The sequence below is a fragment of the Bubalus kerabau genome, chromosome 18 (genome assembly GCF_029407905.1).
Source record: "Bubalus kerabau isolate K-KA32 ecotype Philippines breed swamp buffalo chromosome 18, PCC_UOA_SB_1v2, whole genome shotgun sequence".
NCBI classification, from domain to species: domain Eukaryota; kingdom Metazoa; phylum Chordata; class Mammalia; order Artiodactyla; family Bovidae; genus Bubalus; species Bubalus kerabau.
In genome coordinates this window covers 40,022,174-40,045,215 of record NC_073641.1, presented here as the reverse complement: position 1 = coordinate 40,045,215, position 23,042 = coordinate 40,022,174, and the positions used below count along the sequence as shown (strand labels likewise).

At 42.3% G+C, this 23,042-nt stretch overlaps 1 protein-coding gene across 2 annotated transcripts in view; it reads right to left on the bottom strand.

Moving 5' to 3' along the window:
* LOC129632922 (UDP-glucuronosyltransferase 3A1-like) overlaps positions 1-12,458 on the bottom strand; it is a 38,832-nt gene extending 26,374 nt beyond the window's left edge. Inside the window, exons 1-2 of one of the 2 annotated variants that reach the window (XM_055554671.1) lie at positions 12,242-12,458; positions 9,613-9,714 (exon numbers count right to left, since the gene is read on the bottom strand). In XM_055554671.1, coding sequence (XP_055410646.1) covers positions 9,613-9,714; positions 12,242-12,335 — 196 coding nt within the window. In that variant the 5' untranslated portion in view covers positions 12,336-12,458. The remainder of the gene's footprint in view (positions 1-9,612; positions 9,715-12,241) is intronic. The other variant, XM_055554672.1, reaches the window with a different exon arrangement.
* Positions 12,459-23,042: the final 10,584 nt, after the last annotated feature.

The window sequence follows — 23,042 nt, the reverse complement described above, 5'->3', positions numbered from 1 at the left end:
TATACAGTAGAAGTGACAAATAGATTTAAGAGATTAGATCTGATAGACAGAGTGCCTGATGAACTATGGACAGAGGTTTGTGACATTGTACTGGAGACAGAGATCAAGACCATCCCCAAGAAAAAGAAATGCAAAAAAGCAAAACGGCTGTCTGGGGAAGCCTTACAAATAGCTGTGAAAAGAGGAAAAGCAAAAAGCAAAGGAGTAAAGGAAAGATATAAGCATCTGAATGCAGAGTTCCAAAGAATAGCAAGGAGAGATAAGAAAGCCTTCCTCAGTGATCAGTGCAAAGAAATAGAGGAAAGCAATAGAATGGGAAAGACTAGAGATCTCTTCAAGAAAATTTGAGACACCAAGGGAACATTTCATGCAAAGATGGGCTCAATAAAGGACAGAAATGGTATGTACCTAACAGAAGCAGAAGATATTAAGAAGAGGTGGCAAGAATACACAGAAGAACTGTACAAAAAAGATCTTCACAGATAATCACGATGGTGTGATTACTCACCTAGAGCCAAACATCCTGGACTGTGAGGTCAAGTGGGCCTTAGGAAGCATCACTAAGGACAAAGCTAGTGGAGGTGATGGAATTCCAGCTGAACTATCTCAAGTCCTAAAAGATGATGCTGTGAAAGTGCTGCATTCAATATGCCAGCAAATTTGGAAAACTCAGCAGTGGCCACAGGACTGGAAAAGGTCAGTTTTCATTCCAATCCCAAAGAAAGGCAATGCCAAAGAATGCTCAAACTACCACACAATTGCACTCATCTCACATGATAGTAAAGTAATGGTGAAAATTCTCCAAGCCAGGCTTCAACAATACATGAACCGTGAACTTCCAGATGTTCAAGCTGGTTTTAGAAAAGGCAGAGGAACCAGAGATCAAATTGCCAACATCTGATGGATCATCAAAAAAGAGAGTTCCAGGAAAACATCTATTTCTACTTTATTGATTATGCCAAAGCCTTTGACTGTGTGGATCACAATAAACTGTGGAAAATTCTGAAAGTGATGGGAATACCAGACCACCTGACCTGTCTCTTGAGAAATCTGTATGCAGGTCAGGAAGCAACAGTTAGAACTGGACATGGAACAACAGACTGGTTCCAAATAGGAAAAGGAGTACGTCAAGGCTGTATATTGTCACCCTGATTATTTAACTTATATGCAGAGTACATCATGAGAAATGCTGGGCTGGAGGAAGCACAAGCTGGAATCAAGATTGCCAGGAGAAATATCAATAACCTCAGATATGCAGATGACACCACCCTTATGGCAGAAGGTGAGGAAGAACTAAAGAGCCTCTTGATGAAAGTGAAAGAGGAGTGTGAAAAAGTTGGCTTAAAGCTCAACATTCAGAAAACCAGAAAAGATCATGGCATCTGGTCCCATCACTTCATGACAAATAGATGGGGAAACACTGGAAACAGTGGCTGACTTTATTTTGGGGTGGCTCCAAAATCACTGCAAATGGTGACTGCAACCATGAAATTAAAAGACACTTACTCCTGGGAAAGAAAGTTATGACCGACCTAGACAGCATATTAAAAAGCAGAGACATTACTTTATCAACAAAAGTCCATCTAGTCAAGGCTATGGTTTTTCCAGGAGTCATGTACGGATGTGAGAGTTGGACTATAAAGAAAGCAGAGTGCCAAAGAATTGATGCTTTTGAACTGTGGTGTTGGAGAAGACTCTTGAAAGTCCTTTGGACTGCAAGGAGATCCAACCAGTCCATCCTAAAGGAGATCAGTCCTGGGTGTTCATTGAAAAGCCTGATGTTGAACCTAAACTCCAATACTTTGGCCACCTGATGGGAAGAGCTTACTCCTTTGAAAAGACCCTGATGTTGGGAAAGATTGAAGGCAGGAGGAGAAGGGAACAATAGAGGATGAGATGGCCGGATGGCATCACTGACTCAATGGACGTGAATTTGGGTAAACTCCAGGAGCTGGTGATGGACAGGGAGGCCTGGTGTGCTCCAGTCCATGGGGTCACAAAGAGTCAGACATGACTGAGAGACTGGACTGAACTGAAGAACAACTGCTAAGGGGGGAAAAAAGCTTTTAAAATAGTGAAGAAATTATTAAAGAACTTAAAATACAAAATAAAAAATATCCACTTAATGTAAAGAAGATAAAAAAGGGAGAACTAAAATGGATGCAGAATTAGAATATCAACAAGGAAGCCAAATGTTTGAACACAACTATAAACCAATTCATTTCATGAGAAATAGATGGGGAAATAGTGGAAACACTGTCAGACTTTATTTTGGGGGGCTCCAAAATCACTGCAGATGGTGACTGCAGCCATAAAATTAAAAGACGCTTACTCCTTGGAAGGAAAGTTATGACCAACCTAGATAACATATTGAAAAGCAGAGACATTACTTTGCCAACAAAGGTCCATCTAGTCAAGGCTATTGTTTTTCCAGTGGTCATGTATGGATGTGAGAGTTGGACTATGAAGAAAGCTGAGTGCCGAAGAATTGATGCTTTTGAACTGTGGTGTTGGAGAAGACTCTTGAGAATCCCTTGGACTTCAAGGAGATTCAGCCAGTCCATTCTGAAGGAGATCAGTCCTGGGTGTTCTTTGGAAGGAATGATGCTAAAGCTGAAACTCCAGTACTTTGGCCACCTCATGCAAAGAGTTGACTTATTGGAAAAGACTCTGATGCTGGGAGGGATTGGGGGCAGGAGGAGAAGGGGACGACAGAGGATGAGATGGCTGGATGGCATCGCTGACTCGATGGACATGAATTTGGGTAAACTCCGGGAGCTGGTGATGGACAGGGAGGCCTGGCGTGCTGCAATTCATGGGTTCGCAAAGAGTCGGACACAACTGAGCGACTGAACTGAACTGATAAACCAATTATGGATAACAGGCAACTATAAGGCACTCCACCCAACAACAGCAAAATGTATCTTTTTCAAGTGCACAAAGAACATTCTCCAGAACACACCATGTTTAAGCCATTACTAAAACACAATAAACAAACAAACAAAAAGGGTTATTTTCTCCAACATAGTGGGATGAAATTAGAAATCAGAAAGAATTTGAGAAATTCACAAACACTTCAATACGAAAACAGCACTCCTTAAGTAACACCAGTAAAAATGATGGTATAAGAATTTCTAGCCCCATCCCCTCCCAGAAACACCAATCTGAACAACTATTCATGCATGAAAATAACTTCACAGGAGCTAAGGATTCCAGGCAGGGGATCACAGCACCTGGGCAAAGCACAGAAATGAGAAAAAATGTATTTAAGAAGGTAAGAACAATAGATTCATATTACCCACCTTACCTCTCCAGCAAGCCCAGGCAGCCCAGCACAGGGACAGTTACCTTTCCCATGGGAGAAGAAAAGTGAAGTAAGATTCAACTTTACCATGTACCCTGGAACTGGCCCACCCCAGCACAGAACTGACTTCCACAGTCAGAGATGCCTTCCGCGGCACCAGGCTTCCCAGGAACTCCCACAAACCCAGGTCCCTCACCCACCCTGTTGCCTGATAGCTCCCATGGTCCCAGACTCCTAAAGACTCTCACAACTCAGGTTTACCCCAATTATCAGGCCATGCATGTGCCTGCGAAGTCACTTCAGTCATGTCTGACTCTTTTCAAACCCATGGATTGCAGCTCACCAGGCTTCTCTGTCCATGAAATTCTCCAGGCAAGAATACTGGAGTGGGTTGCCATTTCCTCCTCCAGGGGTCTTCCTGACCCAGGGACCAACCTGCATCTCCTGCGTCTCCTAAACTGCAGGGGGATCCTTTACCTCTGAGTCATTGGAGAAGCCTATAGTATCAGGCCAGCCCCTGCAAATCTGGACTGCCGACCAGCTTCCAAAATCCCAGGCTTTCAGCCTATCACAGCACCAGACTAGCCCCCACAGACCCAAACTCTTCTGGAAAACTGAGGAAAGAGCACTCCCAAATTCATCCTGTAAGGCAAGCATTGTACTGATATCAATGCCAGAAAAACACATCTCAAAGAAATCACAGGGCAATATCCTACATGAATACAGATATAAAATTTTAAACCAAAATTTAAGGCAACAGAATCTAAAAATATATAAAATAGAAAATATATCTTGACCAAGTCAATCAATGTTCCCATGAAATGAGGTTAGTTTAACATTTTAATATCAATCAGTGAAATTTATGTTAGTGGAATAAACAAAAAATTATATATTCATACCAATACATAAAGCAAAAGCATGAAATTCAATCTCATCAAAATTAGAAATTATGCTCTTCAAAGATAAGCCATAAACTTGGAGAGAATATTTGCAAAGCTTATATATGATGAAATATTTATGTTTAAAATATATATTTAAAGGACTCTGAAAATTCAGTAACAGGAAAACAAGCTACTCAACTTTAAAAATGGGGAAAATTTGGGAATTCCCTGGTGGTCCATGGATTAGGATTCAGTGCTTTCATTGCCAGAGCGTGAGTTCAATCCCTGGTTGGGGAACTATGATCCTGCAAGATGAGTGGAGTGGCCAAAAAAAGAAAATGGGAAAATTTTGACAAACCATGAAAAGTGAAAGTGAAGTCACTCAGTAGTATCCGACTCTTTGTGACCTCATGGACTGTAGCCTACCAGGCTCCTCTGTCCATGGAATTTTCCTGGCAAGAATACTGGACTGGGTTGCTATTCCCTTCACCAGGGGATCTCCCCAACCCAGGGATCAAACCCAGGTCTCCCGCATTACAGGCAGATGCTTTACTGTCTGAGCCACCAGGGAAGCCCTGATAAATCATGTATTACCCATATATCACCAATGAAGATATATGGGTAACAAGCACATAAAAAATGCTTAGCATCAACAGTCATGAAGGAGATGCAAACAACAACCACAACTAAATACAACTAAACGCCTACACAAGAATGGCTAAAGTTGAAAAGACTAACTATACCAAGTATTGACAAGGATTTGGTACACATGGAACTTGCATTCTCACTTTTTGTGAGAAAGTAGAATGTTACAACCATTTTAGAAAATAGTTTGACCATTTCTTAAAAAGTTAAACATACACCTAATGCTGCTGCTGCTACTACTGCTAAGTCGCTTCAGTTGTGTCCGACTCTGTGCAACCCCATAGACAGCAGCCCACCAGGCTCCCCCATCCCTGGGATTCTTCAGACAAGAACACTGGAGTGGGTATACCTAATGCTACATACACCTAATTGTCACTGCATTCCTAGCAATTACTTCAGAGAAAAAACAGCACATGTTCACACAAAGCCTTGGTCACAAGTGTCGACAGCAGGTTTATTTTTAATAGTGCAAAACTGGAAACAACCCTAATGTCCATCAACAGGCAATTCAATAAACATGCTGTGATGATCTACGCAATAGAACATTACTCAGCATAAAAGAGAATGAACTATTCAGACACACGATGTAAATGAATCTCAAAATAATTATGCTGAGTAAAATAAGAGTAATTATGATCAAACTTATGTAAAATCTAGAGGATGCAAAGTAACATATGGTGACATATTAGCAATTGACTGGCAATGAGAATTGAAAAGTAAGAAGAGAGGACCAGAAGGGGAAACTGCAAAAGGACATGAGAAATATTTGGGGGTAAGAAATATATTTTGCTATCTGAATTATGTTGGTTTCACAGTTATAGATATACTTGTGTATATATATATATATATATATATATATATATATATATACTTTAAATATGTGCTGCTGCTGCTGCTGCTGCTGCTGCTAAGTCGCTTCAGTCGTGTCTGACTCTGTGCGACCCCATAGACGGCAGCCCACCAGGCTCCCCCGTCCCTGGGATTCTCCAGGCAAGAACACTGGAGTGGGTTGCCATTTCCTTCTCCAATGAATGAAAGTGAAAAGTGAAATTGAAGTTGTTCAGTCATGTCCGACTCTTAGCGACCCCATGGACTGCAGCCTACCAGGCTCCTCCATCCATGGGATTTTCCAGACAAGAGTACTGGAGTGGGGTGCCATTGTGCAGTTTATGCAATATTACTTCAAAAATGTTTTATAATGAAGATAAGGAATTTCTGTGGCCAAGAGGAAGTAACAAGATTATATTTACTTCCTACTTTAAACAACTAACAAAATAAAAGAACAATATACAATAAAATGGCTTTTAGACATTGGACACCCAGCAGTTCAGGGCATTGATGGCTGGCTGAAGAAAATTTCCAGGGTACAGCTCATGGAAGAGGTACCCAGATCTGGCCTGGCTATCTCCTACAGCAGCTAGAATTCATAACGCAGAATGCCATAAAAGCAAAAGAGCACCACATAGAGGAAAAGCTCCCTGAGTTTGTTTCAGTGCATACACGTGATGAAACTACCCAAAGCCAGCCTCACACCACCCTTATGGCAGAAAGCAAAGAAGAACTAAAGAGCCTCTTTATGAAAATGAAAGAGGAGTGAAAAAGTTGGCTTTAAACTCAACATTCAGAAAACTAAGATCAAGGTATCTGGTCCCATCACTTCAAGGTAAATAGATGGGGAAATAACGGAAACAGTGAGAAATTTTATTTTGGGGGGGCTCCAAAATCACTGCTGATGGTGACTGCAGCCATGAAACTAAAAGACGCTTGTTCCTTGGAAGAAAAGCTATGACCAACCTAGACAGCATGTTAAAAAGCAGAGACATTACTTGGCGAACAAAGGTCTGTCTAGTCAAAGCTATGTTTCCAATAGTCATGTATGGATGTGAGTGTTGGACTATAAAGAAAGCTGAGCACTGAAGAATTGATGCTTTTGAACTGGTGTTCAAGAAAACTCTTGATAATCCCTTGGGCCACAAGGAGATCAAATAAGTTAATTATAAAGGAAATCAGTCCTGAATATTCATTGGAAGGACTGATGCTGAAGCTGAAGCTCCAATCCTTTGGCTACCTGAGGCGAAGAACTGACTCCTTGGAAAAGACCCTGATGCTGGGAAAGATTGAAGGCAGGAGGAGAAGGGGACGACAGAGGATGAGATAGTTGGATGGCATCACCAACTTGATGGACATGAGTTTGGGTAAGCTCCGGGAGTTGGTGATGGACAAGGAAGCCTGGTGTGTTGCAGTCCATGGGGTTGCAAAGGGTCGGACATGACTGAGCAACTGAACTGAACTAAACTGACCCAAAGCCGGGAATGGCTACTACCAGTTATGAGGCAGAAAAACACCCAGAGATTATAGAGACCCAGGGTCTCTTTCCACGCTGTTACCTAACTTTGATATTTAATGAACATCTATGGACAAGTTCCTGAACCAACTTGATAAAGGTGACATTTTGATATTCATCTGTCTAACTCTTGTAACTTTCTCTCAGCTGGTTCTAAAGCTAAGTCACTTCAGTCGTGTCCAACTCTGTGCGACCCCATAGACAGCATCCCACCAGGCTCCGCCGTCCTTGGGATTCTTCAGGCAAGAACACTGGAGTGGGTTGCCATTTCCTTCTCCAATGCATGAAAGTGAAAAGTGAAAGTGAAGTCACTTAGTCCTGTCCAACCCTCACCACTTGATAAAGGGAAGAGCCCACGAGCCCAGTTAAAAGCCTGAATTCCAACATAGAGTTTCTTTGATGTACTCTTATACCTACACACCCAAAGAAAACAGAACTTGCTGAAAAGAGTGAGAATTGTCCAGTCAAGAGAAAGTTACTCTAGGCAGATATCGGCTTGAGTGTGTGTAAGCCAGTCGATCAGTGATGTAACTATATATTTCCCCCAAAAACAAAGAGGATCTGTCACTTGGAGAACATCCAGCTAGTAGACAGAGATACAGAGACGCTGTCTTGGGGAAAGGAAAAGAGTCAGAACTTCAGACAATTAAGTTCTCTTTAGGGTGGAACCTGCTACTTGTGATTTCAGTTATTGATGGGAACCATAGTACATCTAATATCAGAAATATCTGCTACTTTAATTTTTTGAAGTCATTTATTTAAGTTGTAAATAAAAATCACTATAGGGAAGTTATCTAAACAGGTACTTTAACTGGACTCATGCACTCCTCCCTATATCAAGTGGTGCTCACCTTAGCCCTGAGAATGAAAGATACAACACCTTAGTCTGCCATCAAGGGAAGAGAAAAATGAATATTTTATTTCAAAACCTAAGAAATTTTCATTGATATGTGAATACTGAAAGAAACTCTGAACTTCGATTAAAACTCAGGTAAAACTAAGAGGAACCCCCAAACTGTTTGCAGATTTTGGAATGTTGTGTAAGTTTTTAAAAGAGATAGAGGGTCTTTTGGCAGTTTCTCAAAGCCATGGGAACCACCAAAATGAAATGTTCACGACTGACAGTCAAGGCAGATACAAAGGGGTATGGATAGAAGGGATATTTGATGAAAAATATGGAACCCAATCTAGAAGGTGATTAACATGGTATTAGGACTCTTTGCAACCCCATGGACTGTAGCCTACCAGGCTCCTCTGTCCATGGGATTTTCCAAGCAAGAATACTGGAATGGGTTGCCATTTCCTTCTCCAGGAGATCTTCCTGACCCAGGGATTGAACCCGGGTCTCCCACGTTGTAGGCAGATGCCTTACCGTCAGAGCCACCAGGGAGCTCTTTAGAACAGTCTAAACAAGAGCAAAGCTGGAAATTCATCTTCAGAATTTTATAATTGCTCAGACTTATTTTTTCCAACAAAGCTGCTTAATTTTGCATTTTTTTTTTAATTTAAGTTTTAGCAACTCTGATGGAGAAACCCAGAGCTTAAAGTCCCAGATTCACCCAACAGAGGGGACGACAGAGGATGAGATGGCTGGATGGCATCACCGACTCAATGGACATGAGTTTGAGTGAACTCCGGGAGCTGGTGATTGACAGGGAGTCCTGGCGTGCTGCAATTCATGGGGTCGCAAAGAGTCGGACATGACTGAGCGACTGAACTGAACTGAACTGATTAACTTGCTATGTGAACTCAAACAAATCATTCAAGTTCCCTGAGCCTCTGTATCCTTATCAACAGAGAAAAGCTGATCAGATTAATAAGCTTCATTTTAGCTGAAAGTCTTTCAACCCACGGTGTCACTAGATTGAGTAACTCAAGAACTTCTGACATTGCTATATACAACTCATGAGGCCACTGATTTTTCCATAATAATGTATGGAGGCTTGCCTGAAATAAAGTGACATCCAGATAAGGGGGTAAACTATAGACAAATAAAATGTAGAGGTTATTGAGATATCCAGCACTTGTATGACTCAGGGAGCTCAAACCGGGGCTCGACAACAACCTAGAGGGGTGGAATGGGGACGAAGGTGGGAGGGATATTCAAGTGGGAGGGGACATGGGTAGACCTATGGCTGATTTATGTTGATGTTTGGTAGAAACCTAGATGCAATACTGTAAAGCAAGTATCCTTCCATTAAAAATAAATAGATCTAAAAATAAAATGCTTCCAAAAAATGAAGAGGGAACATTTTCTAAAAAAAAAAAAAAAAAAAAGATATCCAGCACTTAACATAAACACACACACATCCCCCACACTTTTTGTCCATTATTTCAATACTAGATTCAAAAAAGTTTTGTGTTAAGCAGTACTATACAAAGGGCACTGCCTCTTTTTGTCTGGGATTGAAGAATTCAATAATTATGAAAAAAGATACCTGAGGCTAGACTTCTTCCTCTATTAGAAAGCATAGTGACGTTATGACCATGATCCTGAAGAATCTGAGACACCCGGTGCATTAGTAGACTATGGCTTCCACCTAGGAAAAATATATATCATTTTTGTGAAGACGAGAACTGAGGGTATGAAATTGATGTGGAGGTGTGGGGCAAACCAGGGTAAGATAACAGAAAGCTAACAGTGAGTAGAGAAAGATGAGTTTCTCCAGTTCCTCTTTCTCACTCTGGTTAAGTCCCAAACTGGATACCTATATTCTGCCTGCCCAGATCTTTGACCTGTCTACCTTTGACCTCCACTAACTTTGACCTGTAGTGGAGGGCAATCCTCCACTAAAGAGTCCCTCTTATGATTTGCAGTCTTTGCAACAATGTAATGTAATTTTGGTGTTTAAGTCTTTGGAGTTCCTGATCCTAAGGCACACCCTGCATTTTAGCTGGGGTCTTATGGAGATGCCATAGCCTAAAAAAATAACTGTACTGGTAGATATTCTGGCCCAGTGCCAGGCATGTGAGTGTGGAGTGTTCCTAATAGGCAGTCAATCCAAGCTATTTCTGAAATTCTTCTCTTTGGACATGAACGCTAGAGTAGGAGCCAGAAATATGGAAGCTTGAATTTGGTTCTAAGAAACAGCCATTGGAAGAAAAGATGTGGAGCCACCACTTAGAGCCAAAATGCTTGAGATTCAAATATATTTCACAGCAAGTTTCTCAGTTGAATGTCTAACATCCGTTAAGACAAGCAGGAAAACTGTGGGGTCCATAGGATGGGCTTGCAGTATCTTATATGCATGAGAAACAGGACATCCATCCTAGGACAATCTGGGGATCTTTAAGAAAAAGAGGCTTAATCCTTGGGAGAGATGTGAGCTCCATTACACCAATAGCCTATCTAAAATGATGTACTATCATGGGGCATTTTTCTTGCATCTGTGAGTCTCAGCAGCAGAGAAAGCCAGATCTCCAGGGAAGGGACAGACTTGCCAAAGTTGGGAAGTCGGGGTCGTTAGAGAGAGGAAAGTCCTATAATCATCGGGTCAGTGGTGAGTAGTACGTGCAGGGCTCAGTTGATAAGTCGTGTCCGACTCTGCGACCCCATGGACTATATAGCCCATCAGGCTCCTCTGTCCAAGGAATTTCCCAGCCAAGAATACTGCTGTGGATTGCCATTTCCTTCTCTGGGGATCTTCTCCACCCAGGGATGGAAACCCTGGTCTCATGAATGGGCAGGTGGATTCTTTACCACTGAGACACCTGGGAAACCCAGAGAGTGGTACAGAGCTACATAGTGTGTGTCTGTGGGAGTTACTCTAGTATTTTATATCCATACTTGTGTTGCCTGAGGTAACACAAATTACATAAAACATAGTACCCCTGCTTAGACTGCCTGCTCTTGTTCACATTAACTGTTGGAAGAAATGGTTGCGAGAGAGAAGAGGTTGGCACAGACACAGCTGTTCACGTGGCTCTTCATAAGGGGCAAAGGTGGGGCTTCCGGCACCTGGTTAACTGCCCCAGCTCTGTCCTTGGAGTTGAGGCTGGAGGACAGTGTACTTTCAAGAGAGAAAACTTTTTCTCTGTTACCTCTATCATTGAAAAATAGGTTTATAATAGGCTTTTTAGAAATCCCCACTATAAAAAAGGAAAAGAGTGGAATCTGTGGAAGATGATGGTTTTGAGGTAAGAAATCATAAGTGAATTCCCAATGTGTGCCAGGAGAGAGGTCTGTTGTGCTCTTGTAAAAGGCACCTCATTTCCCTGACCCTCTGTTTTCCTCTCAGGAAATAAAAAGGGAGGCCCAGTGAGAGGAGTTCTGTGATTTCTTCCAGCTCTAGGATCCCCAGGTTCTCTGGAATCTAAAAGCAAGCTAGGGAGCCCACCATCTTTTCAGGATGGGTCAAATAAAACTCATGGAGAAACTCCATCCTCTGAGGACTCCTTATCCTGATAAAATTTCCCCTTTTGTCTTCTGTTCTCTCTGGGGCAAAAGTAATGGAAATAAAACTGGGTCCACAATGCGCAGAATCAACGGCTCCACTCTCCTTCAAAAGCTTCCATCAGCGCGGGTGCGAGAGGGGCTCCCAAATGCGCCACTGCCCTGGGGTCCTCCCGTCTGCCCGCCCGCTCAGTTTTCCAGTTAGGAAACAGTCCCAGTTCGTGCTGCTGTCCCAGGAGCACCTGTCCCCAGAGACTGAAATGGACTCCACCTTCTACTTTCTACTGGCATCTGTTGCACACCCCTCAGAAGTTCAAAGTGACCCTTTCAAAATCCCGCAGGTACCGTGGAGGAGACGGCCTGGGGTCTCAAGCTCAGAAATAGACCAAAACTTCTGGCTCCCGCTGTGCCCATAGGGAAGCGCATCCAGAGCAAATAAAAAAAGAGGATAGGAAACTGCTCCTCTTCTCCAGGGCTATCAATAATTTCACCTTGGTAGTAGAGACCTCTCTCTGCCCCCACAACCCTCGCCAGCCTCTCCTTCCTCCAGCCTAGGACACAAGCCCAGCCTGGAAAACCATATGAAAAGCCCCTCTGACTAAGGGGGCTGTTGGCATGACTCCTGGCCAGGAGCCTGGGACAAGCCTGTCCTGATCCTCCGGCCAAGCACTCACCCAGTGAGGATATAGTCAGGATTTTGGCGGCCTCTGAGAGCAGGAGCGCAGGCAGTAAATATACGACTAGAAGAAGCACCCGCTGCGCCACCATCGTCGCTCCGGAGAGGCTGCGGAGCCGAGCCCTAGGCTGCGCTCCTGGCGCCCCGGAACCCGTGCGCCCTCCGCACGCGCAGCGCGCAGGCAGTGAAGGAAAGACGCAGGCCAGGAGCAGGGGACAGAGATCCTGTGGGTCTTTGCTCTATACGTCCGTCTCGTCCTTTGGCCTCTCCTCCCCAGGAAAGTACACCATTGGATATTCTGTCCTCACCCTCCCTAAATCTGGGCAGGGGGTAGGAGGGATTAGTGTGCTTAACCCTCTCAGTCCACGTAATCACCACACCTTCCGGATAGAAAAACACTCTGAACCAGTAATGGTAAGGACCTTAGGAAATCACATCGAAGAAAGTTATACCTCCAAATGGTGCCGACCCAACTCCCTTTCAGGGATCCATCCAGAAGTTATGGGACCCCTGTCTCCTTTCGAACTGCTCTAAAAATCTCCTAGGGCCATCGGAACGCCCCATTTCCCTGGTACCTGCTTAAAATCTCTACTGATTGTCCCACGCTCAGGATCTCAGAAATTGATTACCAAAGGAAAGTGACTTATCTTTATTGCTCAGAGTTTCTTTGGAAAGTACTGAGTAACTCACTCATGAAAGTTGCTAGTGTAGTGATTTAAACACCTCTGGAAGTCCAGGTTCAGAAGACTGAACCTCTAAAAGCTGAAACTATAATTCTGAATGAGAATCATAAAATAGGATTGGTGAGCACCAAGATGTTCTATTTTTATAAAAGTATGAAATTTTTCTTTAGAAAAAATTTTAAACTCTCCTAATAATTATTGCTCTTTTTTCCCTTCCAAGTCCCTCCCTCCGTGTTTGGGCCATACTGTTTGAGGCTATGTGAGTATATGTGTTGTGGTGGTGGTTTAGTCCCTCAGTCATGTCCGACTCTTGCAGCCCATGGACTGTAGCCCGCCAGGATTTCCCAGAAAAGAATACTGGAGTGGGCTGCCATTTCTTTCTCCAAGAGAGCTTCCACATCCAGGAATTGAACCCATGTCTCTTGCATTACAGGTGGATTCTTTACTGCTGAGCCACCAGGGAAGCCAGATTACAAGCATACACATTGATAACTGTCATCTTTTCAAATATTATGTCTTCTCGATGGGGAAAAAAAAATTGATCTGCAATATGAAGGTACCATTTGACATTAGTGTAATCACATTATCTTATCTACAAACTTATTCAAATTTGATCAACTGTCTCAATAGATATCCTGTGTTGTAATATTAATTTCTGGTGCAGGAATCAGTCTGGGATCACACACTGCATTTAGCTATCATGTCTGTTTCATCCCCTTTAGTAAGGATTGATTTCTCAGCCTTTCTGTTTTTCTTTCATGTCTGACATTTATTTTGTAAAATGGCTCTCAATTTGGGTTTATCTGATGTTTTCTCGTTCTACTTCACATTACAGAGTTTTAGCAGGAATACTACAAAAGCTGTGTTGATTCCATCTCAGTGAATCACAGCAGGAAGCCTGGGATGTCAGTCTGTCCTAATACTAGTGATGATACCTTTGATCACTTGTTTAAGGTGGTGTCCAGTGAGATTTCCAACAGTAAAACTACTATTTTTTAGCCCAAATTAGGAAATAAGTTGTGGGGAGTCCTTTTGAAACTGTGTAAATTCTGTTCTTCATCAAATTTCACTCACTCATTTTATTATGTTTTCTATTTATTGCCTGATTCAATTATTCCTTTTGTGGCAAATTAATGATTTTAACTCTATTTTCTTTCTTCATTTATCATACAGCATTCTGTTGTATGGACATGCATTTGAGCAAACTCTGGGAGATAGGAAAGGATGGGGAAGCCTAGTGTGCTTCAGTCCATGGGGTCGCAAAAAGTCAGACACGACTTAGTGTATAAACAGCAAATACTGTTGCTAACAAAATTGCTTTCTGCCCCATCTATTTAATTATCCCTCCACCTATCTATCTGTCTCTATTCACTTATTATCAGTCTTTACTCCTGGATCCACATTTCTTCAATGGAATACACTCTCTTACCATCATTATTTTGGAGACTTTTCTTTCTTGCTTGCACATGATTTCTAGACTCATCTTGTACTTTCCCTTCCTCTGTTTTACATTTATCCATTCCTTTAGGAACCCTTTTAGTAGGAATTGGTGTTTAGAACCCTGGATATGGCACTGGAAGTACTCACTGTTATTGAAGCACCACTGTTTATATCCCCCAAATGGACAGTTATGAAATATATAGTGCTCAGTCACTTCAGTCATGTCCAACCCTTTGCAACCCTATGAACTGTAGCCCACCAGGCTCCTCTGTCCATGGGATTCTCCAGGCAAGAATACTGGAGTGGGTTGCTATTCCCTTCTCCAGGAAGTCTTCCCAGCCCAGGGATCGAATCCATGTCTCCTACAGCTTCTGCATCGCAGATGGATTCTTTACTGCTGAGCCACTGGGGAAACTTGTGAAATATATAGATATAGATATAAATATTACATACCTGTATCTCTCTATATAGTCAGGTTTATATCTAGTTTATTTAAAAAAAGCATGCATTCACACTGATACCTTCAATTTCAATACAAACCAGTGATGATTCTAATCTTTGCCACTTTCACACTTGTAATTTCCTTTTTAAAGTTAAAAAATCTGACTCTCAACCTTTTTGGTGTATTGATATTTACTCCTTTGCTCCATCATACTGAGCACTGAAAGAAGGTACCAATACACCAGCTGTGAACAACAAACCTACTTAATAGACCACACAATTTTTTGCAGTTCTCTTTTTTTTTTGTACTGACAACACAGTTTTTAAAGTATTGTGTTCAAACGGCAATTGTGAGATCAGATATGTGGTTACCAGAGGAAGGGGTGGGGGGTATTGGGAATATAAAAATTTTAGATGGCATGATTCAAATGAACTCTAAAAATGCATGAATATCAGAGAAATAGGAACATAATATTTGATGATATTAAATAGTTACTATTCATTTGGAGAAGCATCATAATGTTATTGTGGTTATTTAAAAAGAGATACCTTGGCTCTTCAGATCCATTCTGGAAGACAGATGAAGTATCAGGGTGTTTTGGATTTGCTTCAGAATAATTTGGGGCAGGGGATGGAGGCAATGTTGAAAATAGGTGGGAATATAAAGGAAAGAAAATTTGCCAGGAGTTTATAATCTTAAATGTTGGACATGGGAAAATTCTGATTTTACAAATATTAGAAATTCGTCATTAAAAACTTTTTAAACTCTCCATGATTCTAATTTTTCTTGCTGTTCCAGTTTTTGAGGTCACACAAGTAGTGTGTATACATTTTCATAGTTTCACACAGTCCCAGTGAAATAACTCACCTTCATTACAAAAGTACCAATTTTGTCTCTAGTAAAGCTTTTTACCTCGAGTCTGTCTGAAGTTATTCCTAATTATTCAGGTCTTCTTTTCCATTAGCATTCATGGCCTGTCTTTTTCTATCCTCTTATGGTCAACCCTCCTGTATCCCCATGTTTTAGATGTGCTTCTTGAAATGGCAGTTAGCTTGTTGTTAATCAAGCCAGTCAATCTTTGTATCTGAACCGAAGTGTATAGGTTTACTTCGACCATGTTCTTATTTCTCCCTCTTATTCTTTCTTTTCTTCTCTGTTTTGTCTTCCTTTTCAGCTTGGAATACTTTTTGTGACTCCATTTTCTCCCTCTAATGATTCCCCTCTTGTCTCTTTTCTCCAAATAAGGTATCCCAGATTCACAACATGCCTTTACCACTTATCAAGGTCAAAAATTAGTCCTTATTTTTACCTACCTCTGGGCAACACAAGGACCTTAGAAGTTCCATTTACCCCCTCCTGACTTACATGCTATTTTTGTCACACATTTGGAGTCTATATTTTTAACCTCAGGAAACATTATTTTTTACTTTAATTATTAATTGTATTTATTAAAGACCTTACACCAGATTTCAGAGAACTCAGTAAGTAAATGAGAGATACTGAGGCATTAGAGTTAGTATCTATGGAAGGCCGCCACCACCCCTTGTGCTAAGGGAACAAAGGGAAGAAGTAAGAATTACTAAAATTTAGAGCCTTGGTAAAGAATCAGCCTGCCATGCAAGAGACCCCCGTTTGATTCCTGGCTTGGGAAGATCTGCTGGAGAACGGATAGGCTACCCACTCCAGTATTCTTGAGCTTCCCTGTTGGCTCAGCTGGTAAAGAATCTCTCACCTGCAATGTGGGAGACCTGGGTTCGATCCCTGGGTTGGGAAGATCCCCTAGAGAAGGGAACGGCTACCCACTCCTGTATTCTGGCCTGGAGAATTCCATAGACTGTGTAGTCCATGGGGTCGCAAAGAGTCGGACACAACTGAGCGACTTTCACTTTCAGAGCTTGGTGGTAAGAGCCATGCAAAGCTTGGAAGGAGAAGGGAGGAGTGTCTTGCTCATCTGGTGTTGATGCTTTAGGACCACAGAAGGAAATCCACAGAACTGAAACCCAGACCTGGGAGGGGCAGTCACCAGCCAGTGCTAATATCTGTGAGTGGCCCAGGGAGGCTGACTCCAGTATTTCAGAAGAGCTGCAAACAGAACAGCACTCCTGGCACTAAAACCGTCACTGCCACCATGAAAAACCATCCCTGTGGTGTTGCTGGCATAAGCGGGGAGCGCCCAGGATGCCCCAAGTCCCCACCTGTCCCTGCGGCCTTCCTCTGGTGTCACCTTTTTGCAAAGTCCCAGAGGGAGGGAGCTGGGCCTGCATTTGGCAGATTGCCAGTGTCACAAGGCAGGGCAAAGTTTCTCGAAGCTGAGAAACAACAGCTTCATAACTGGTATACCTGGCCTGCCATTTCTGGAACCAGAAATTCAACTTCCCCATTCCTGGTCTCATGGTTGTATTAGCAAATAACTGTTATTTCTACATCAATATCTTGAAAATGTATTTTCTTGACTGTATTTGCATTTGAACATGATAAAAAGTTCAAATACATTTTTTTATTTTCAAAACTATTGAATAGATAAGATTATTTTAAAAAGAAAAACGGACTTCCCTGGTGGTCCAGTGGTTACGAACTTGCCTGCAATGCAGAGAACACAGGTTCAATCTCTGCTCTGGGAAGATCCCATATGCCACAGGGCAATCAAGCTTGGGTGCCCCAACTACTGAAACCCATGCACTCTAGAGCCCATGTACCATAACTAGAGAGTAGCTCCTGCTCTCTGCAACTCTAGAGAAAGCCTACACACAGCTATGAAGACCCAGGGCAGCCAATAAACTTTTTAAAAGAGAAAGAAAGAGATATCTAGTTAATAATTGGTCTTAGGAAGTGTTCTAAGTAGTCGATTTCCATAATTACCTAGTTTCCATTATCCCAGTGCAATTCAGTTCAGTTCAGTTCAGTCGCTCAGTCATGTCTGACTATTTGCGACCCCATGAATTGCAGCACACCAGGCCTCCCTGTCCATCACCAACTCCCGGAGTTCACTCAGACTCTCGTCCATCGAGTCAGTGATGCCATCCAGCCATCTCATCCTCTGTCGTCCCCTTCTCCTCCTGCCCCCAATCCCTCCCAGCATCAGAGTCTTTTTCAATGAGTCAACTCTTTGCATGAGGTGGCCAAAGTACTGGAGTTTCAGCTTTAGCATCATTGCCTCCAAAGAAATCCCAGGGCTGATCTCCTTCAGAACGGACTGGTTGGATCTCCTTGCAGTCTAAGGGACTCTCAAGAGTCTTCTCCAACACCACAGTTCAAAAGCATCAATTCTTCGGTGCTCAGCCTTCTTCACAGTCCAACTCTCACATCCATACATGACCACTGGAAAAACCATAGCCTTGACTAGATGGACCTTTGTTGACAAAGTAATGTCTCTGCTTTTGAATATGCTATCTAGGTTGGTCATAACTTTCCTTCCAAGGAGTAAGTGTCTTTTAATTTCATGGCTGCAATCACCATCTGCAGTGATTTTGGAGCCCCAAAAAATAAAGTCTGACACTGTTTCCACTGTTTCCCCATCTATTTCCCATGAAGTGATGGGACCAGATGCCATGATCTTAGTTTTCTGAATGTTGAGTTTTAAGCCAACTTTTTCACTCTCCACTTTCACTTTCATCAAGAGGCTCTTTAGTTCCTCTTCACTTTCTGCCATAAGGGTGGTGTCATCTGCATATCTGAGGTTATTGATATTTCTCCTGGAAATCTTGATCCCAGCTTATGTTTCTTCCAGTCCAGTGTTTCTCATGATGTACTCTGCATATAAGTTAAATAAGCAGGGTGACAATATACAGCCTTGACGTACTCCTTTTCCTATTTGGAACCAGTCTGTTGTTCCATGTCCAGTCCAGTGCAATTGGGGACCACTTAATGCAGCCACTTACCACAACCTCAACATACCATTTCACATTGGATCAAAAAGAAAATGTCAGGCCAAATACTCTAAATTTGTTCTTTGTGGACAGGTAGGAAACATATCAGCTATGTGAGTCTCTATCTATACTGTACATATATTTTAATTAAATTTTTTAATTGTGGAAAAAAGTCACTATTTCATTCATGTTTCTGTTCTTAACATTTTGAATGATATAGCTATCCAGTGATGGACAAACGTCGGTGTCTAATAATATACAGAATTCTATAAATAATCTGCAACTACAGTATTGTTAATGTATGACTTTTATTTCTTGATGATAGGTTTAAGGATTTGTATTGTCCAATCTTCTAGCTTCCTGCTGTCTTTCAGGACTCATGTTTCCCTTGGTTGCTTTTTCTTTTTTACCCAATACCCAAAGAGAGCTTTCATTCCCTTTTACCTCTCCTTCTTCAAAAATGAAGTGTTTCCAAGACTGTTACCTTGGGTCCCCTCGTGTCGTCATGTCCCTTTCCTGTTGTCATAGCTTTGATCTACCAGGACTTTTTTTTCAAGATTTTTATACAAAATGTAGTTATTCTCCTTCTAGGTGCAGTTTTAACTCATCCTTGGGCCTTCTATGTCCTTTTTCTCTTTTTTATATTATTCCTCTGGACTTAACCCTCTAGAACTTTGTAGTTTCCACTTATGGGAAGGTGTGGGTTTTATTTGCTCTTGTTGCTTGAACTTCTTTCGACTGTAAATAGCATCGGATTCTCTGTAGCTTGTGGAGGGCAAAGCCAGCAGAAAAGTCCCTGTGTCATGCTCCGCCTCCTCAGTCCTGTTCCCTACTACCAGCATTTTACAAACCTTAATGCCAGGCAAAGGGGAGAAGATTAGCAAAGAGTTGGGTAGGCTTAATGAACAGTTTGGGGACAGTATGCATGAATGCTCAGGTTAAAACGGGCACCTGTTAATGGGTCTAACATCCACATACTCCCACACATGGAGGGGCATTTTGCTGTTTTTAACCTTCAGTCAATAGTATAAAGTCTTCTGCACAGAAGTTTTCAGAGTTATGGTGATTGACAAGAGAATCCATTTGTAAATCACATGTTCTACAGAACTCTAAATAAGGTGACTTTCATCCTTCTGAAACCACGAAACTTAGTTCCCACTCATTTGTGGAAATAATTCCTTGATGGGCAACACATCTTCCTCTCTGTACTGTCAGACTTGGAATCAACAGTCACAATTCCATCCCCTTCTTCTCATCTGCACAGGGATCGAGGCTGGGGCTCTGTGAAGGAAACCACTTCCTCCCTTATGCTTACTGTGGTCTCCATCACACTGAGAAAGTCATTGAGGTCAACTCTGAGCCAGATGTCTCTTCAGTCCCAGTCAGAGATGGTAACCAGGAGACAAAAGTTATTCTTTTCATTGTGCCAAGACTGTCTGATGATTTGATAGTCAGATATGTTCAGGAACTGATTTCATGATCCCAATCCTTATATCTTTTCATATCTAGAAAAGCACTAACTCCCTTCATGGTGACATGAGCTCCTCATGACAAGCAGAAAACTTTTTGTAAAGTAAGTGTTTAGTTGCATTGAACTTCTCCTTCACCAAAATCTTATATATTGATCTTCCTCCACTACCTGTTTGGGACAGTCTCTCAGAGCTATCTGAGGTGCTGTCTCCCAGGCCACAGTCCTCATTTGCTCCAAATAAAACTTAACTCACAACTCTCACATTGTGAATCTGTTTTAGTCAACATTATAAATGTTGACTAAATGACAGACTATATATTATAAATGACAGACTAAAAAAAGACTGGTTCCAAATAGGAAAAGGAGTACGTCAAGGCTGTATATTGTCACCCTGCTTATTTAACTTATATGCAGAGTACATCATGAGAAACACTGGACTGGAAGAAACATAAGCTGGGATCAAGATTTCCAGGAGAAATATCAATAACCTCAGATATGCAGATGACACCACCCTTATGGCAGAAAGTGAAGAGGAACTAAAGAGCCTCTTGATGAAAGTGAAAGTGGAGAGTGAAAAAGTTGGCTTAAAACTCAACATTCAGAAAACTAAGATCATGGCATCTGGTCCCATCACTTCATGGGAAATAGATGGGGAAACAGTGGAAACAGTGTCAGACTTTATTTTTGGGGGCTCCAAAATCACTGCAGATGGTGATTGCAGCCATGAAATTAAAAGACACTTACTCCTTGGAAGGAAAGTTATGACCAACCTAGATAGCATATTCAAAAGCAGAGACATTACTTTGTCAACAAAGGTCCATCTAGTCAAGGCTATGGTTTTTCCAGTGGTCATGTATGGATGTGAGAGTTGGACTGTGAAGAAGGCTGAGCACCGAAGAATTGATGCTTTTGAACTGTGGTGTTGGAGAAGACTCTTGAGAGTCCCTTGGACTACAAGGAGGTCCAACCAGTCCATTCTGAAGGAGATCAGCCCTGGGATTTCTTTGGAAGGAATGATGCTAAAGCTGAAACTCCAATACTTTGGCCACCTCATGCGAAGAGCTGACTTTTTGGAAAAGACTCTGATGCTGGGAGGGATTGGGGGCAGGAGGAGAAGGGGATGACAGAAGATGAGATGGCTGGATGGCATCACTGACTCGATGGACATGAGTCTGAGTGAACTCCGGGAGTTTGTGATGGACAGGGAGGCTTGGCGTGCTGTGATTCATGGGGTCGCAAAGAGTCGGACATGACTGAGTGCGGGGAGCGAGCTCCGCCCGTGGCAAAGGTCATGAGGAAGGAGGCTTGGCATACGCAAAGGCGGGATCAAGCCTCAGGAGTCTCCCTGGAAATTCCCAAAACCAGAGTCTGCCTACTTTCTGCTTTGTGCTTTCACCTACACCTCAGACTTTACGGGGGGCTGTCCCCCACTACCTGAAAAAAGAGTTAGCTTACAGCTCCAGTTAATAATTCCTGGGTGTGGCAGTGTTTCAACCTACAAACTCCTTTGGAAATCCTCTAGCCTGTCTGAATAGGTTTTTCCGGCCACATGTGATTGCTCAGAGCCTCCCAACTGTGAGAGGCATGAGATGTTCTAAACTGTCTAAATACAGATTCCTTTGAGCAGTTAAAAGATTGATTAGAAATTGTATTGGTGAAGGGTTTTTCACTTGTTGGGCCAATGTTTGCTGCTAAGTCTCCATATCCCTTACCTGCTGTGTCCCTGGCAGTGTATTGATTAATACAATTGGTGTAAATAGTAGCTTTAATGTTTGTAACCTGGGACCCTTGAGTTAATTCTTTTTCTTGTTATAGCCCACCACACCTTTGCTCTGTAGGAATGCAACTTCATCTAATGCTTTTGGAGGGTGGCGCTTGACTAATCACCTTTAGAGAAAAATAAGTTTTCTGAAGAAAGGGTCTTAAAATGTTAACAGGCCTCTGGGCCAGAAGATGATGCAAATCGCCTAAACTTTTGCATATGTTAAGTTTGCAGGAAGAAAGCCTGGCTTACTGCACGACTCTACCCCTTCCCCCATCCTCCTCTATGCATAACTTAAGGTATAAAAACTATTTTGGAAAATAAAGTGCGGGCCTTGTTCACTGAAACTTGGTCTCCCCATGTCGTTCTTTCTTTCACCTTCTGGCTGAATTTTTCCTCTGAGACGGGGAAGCTCATCAAGCCTACTAAATTTGCCTGGGCTTCTAAGATCTGACCAGGGAGGCCTTAGTGTCTCCTCTCCTTCGGGAGAACGGGAGGACGCCTGCAGCCTTCGTAGGTGACGAAAATTCCCTGCTTTGGAATTTTATTCAGCCTCTTTTCTCCACTGAATTTCCTCACTGAGCTATCCTTATTCTATTACTCTTTATATCCTTAATTAACGTTTAATTAAGCAGTTGTTTCCTGATCCTCGCCTACGCCGTCTCTCCTTCAAATACCCTGGATCAGCTGGGGCTGGACCCCGGCAACTGAGCAACTGAACTGGAACTGAACTGGATAAATACAGACTAGGACAAAATTTCAAAACACAGAAAATTAATCTTCTATGAGTCAAGCATTGTGGAGAGGTTTTTGGCCCTTTGCCATTTGTATCAAATACTACAGGTTGTTTAAACCATCACCCGCTTATAGCTGTTAATCCTCACCAGCTGCCAATGCAGAAATTTTTCATAGCTTCTCTTACAGTCTTGACTGGTTCAGTGACAAGATTCTAGGCAAGAGGAAATAAGCCCCTTGGTGAGAGGAGGAGGGAATGTAATTCTGTGAAAATGTTTACTAGCTCATATTTCCCCTTTTTTCTCCGTTTTTTCCCCATATTTCTCCATTTTTGTCCTCCTTGGGACATGGACATGAATGATATTTGGAGCTGGGCAGCCACCCACTCCAGCATTCTTGC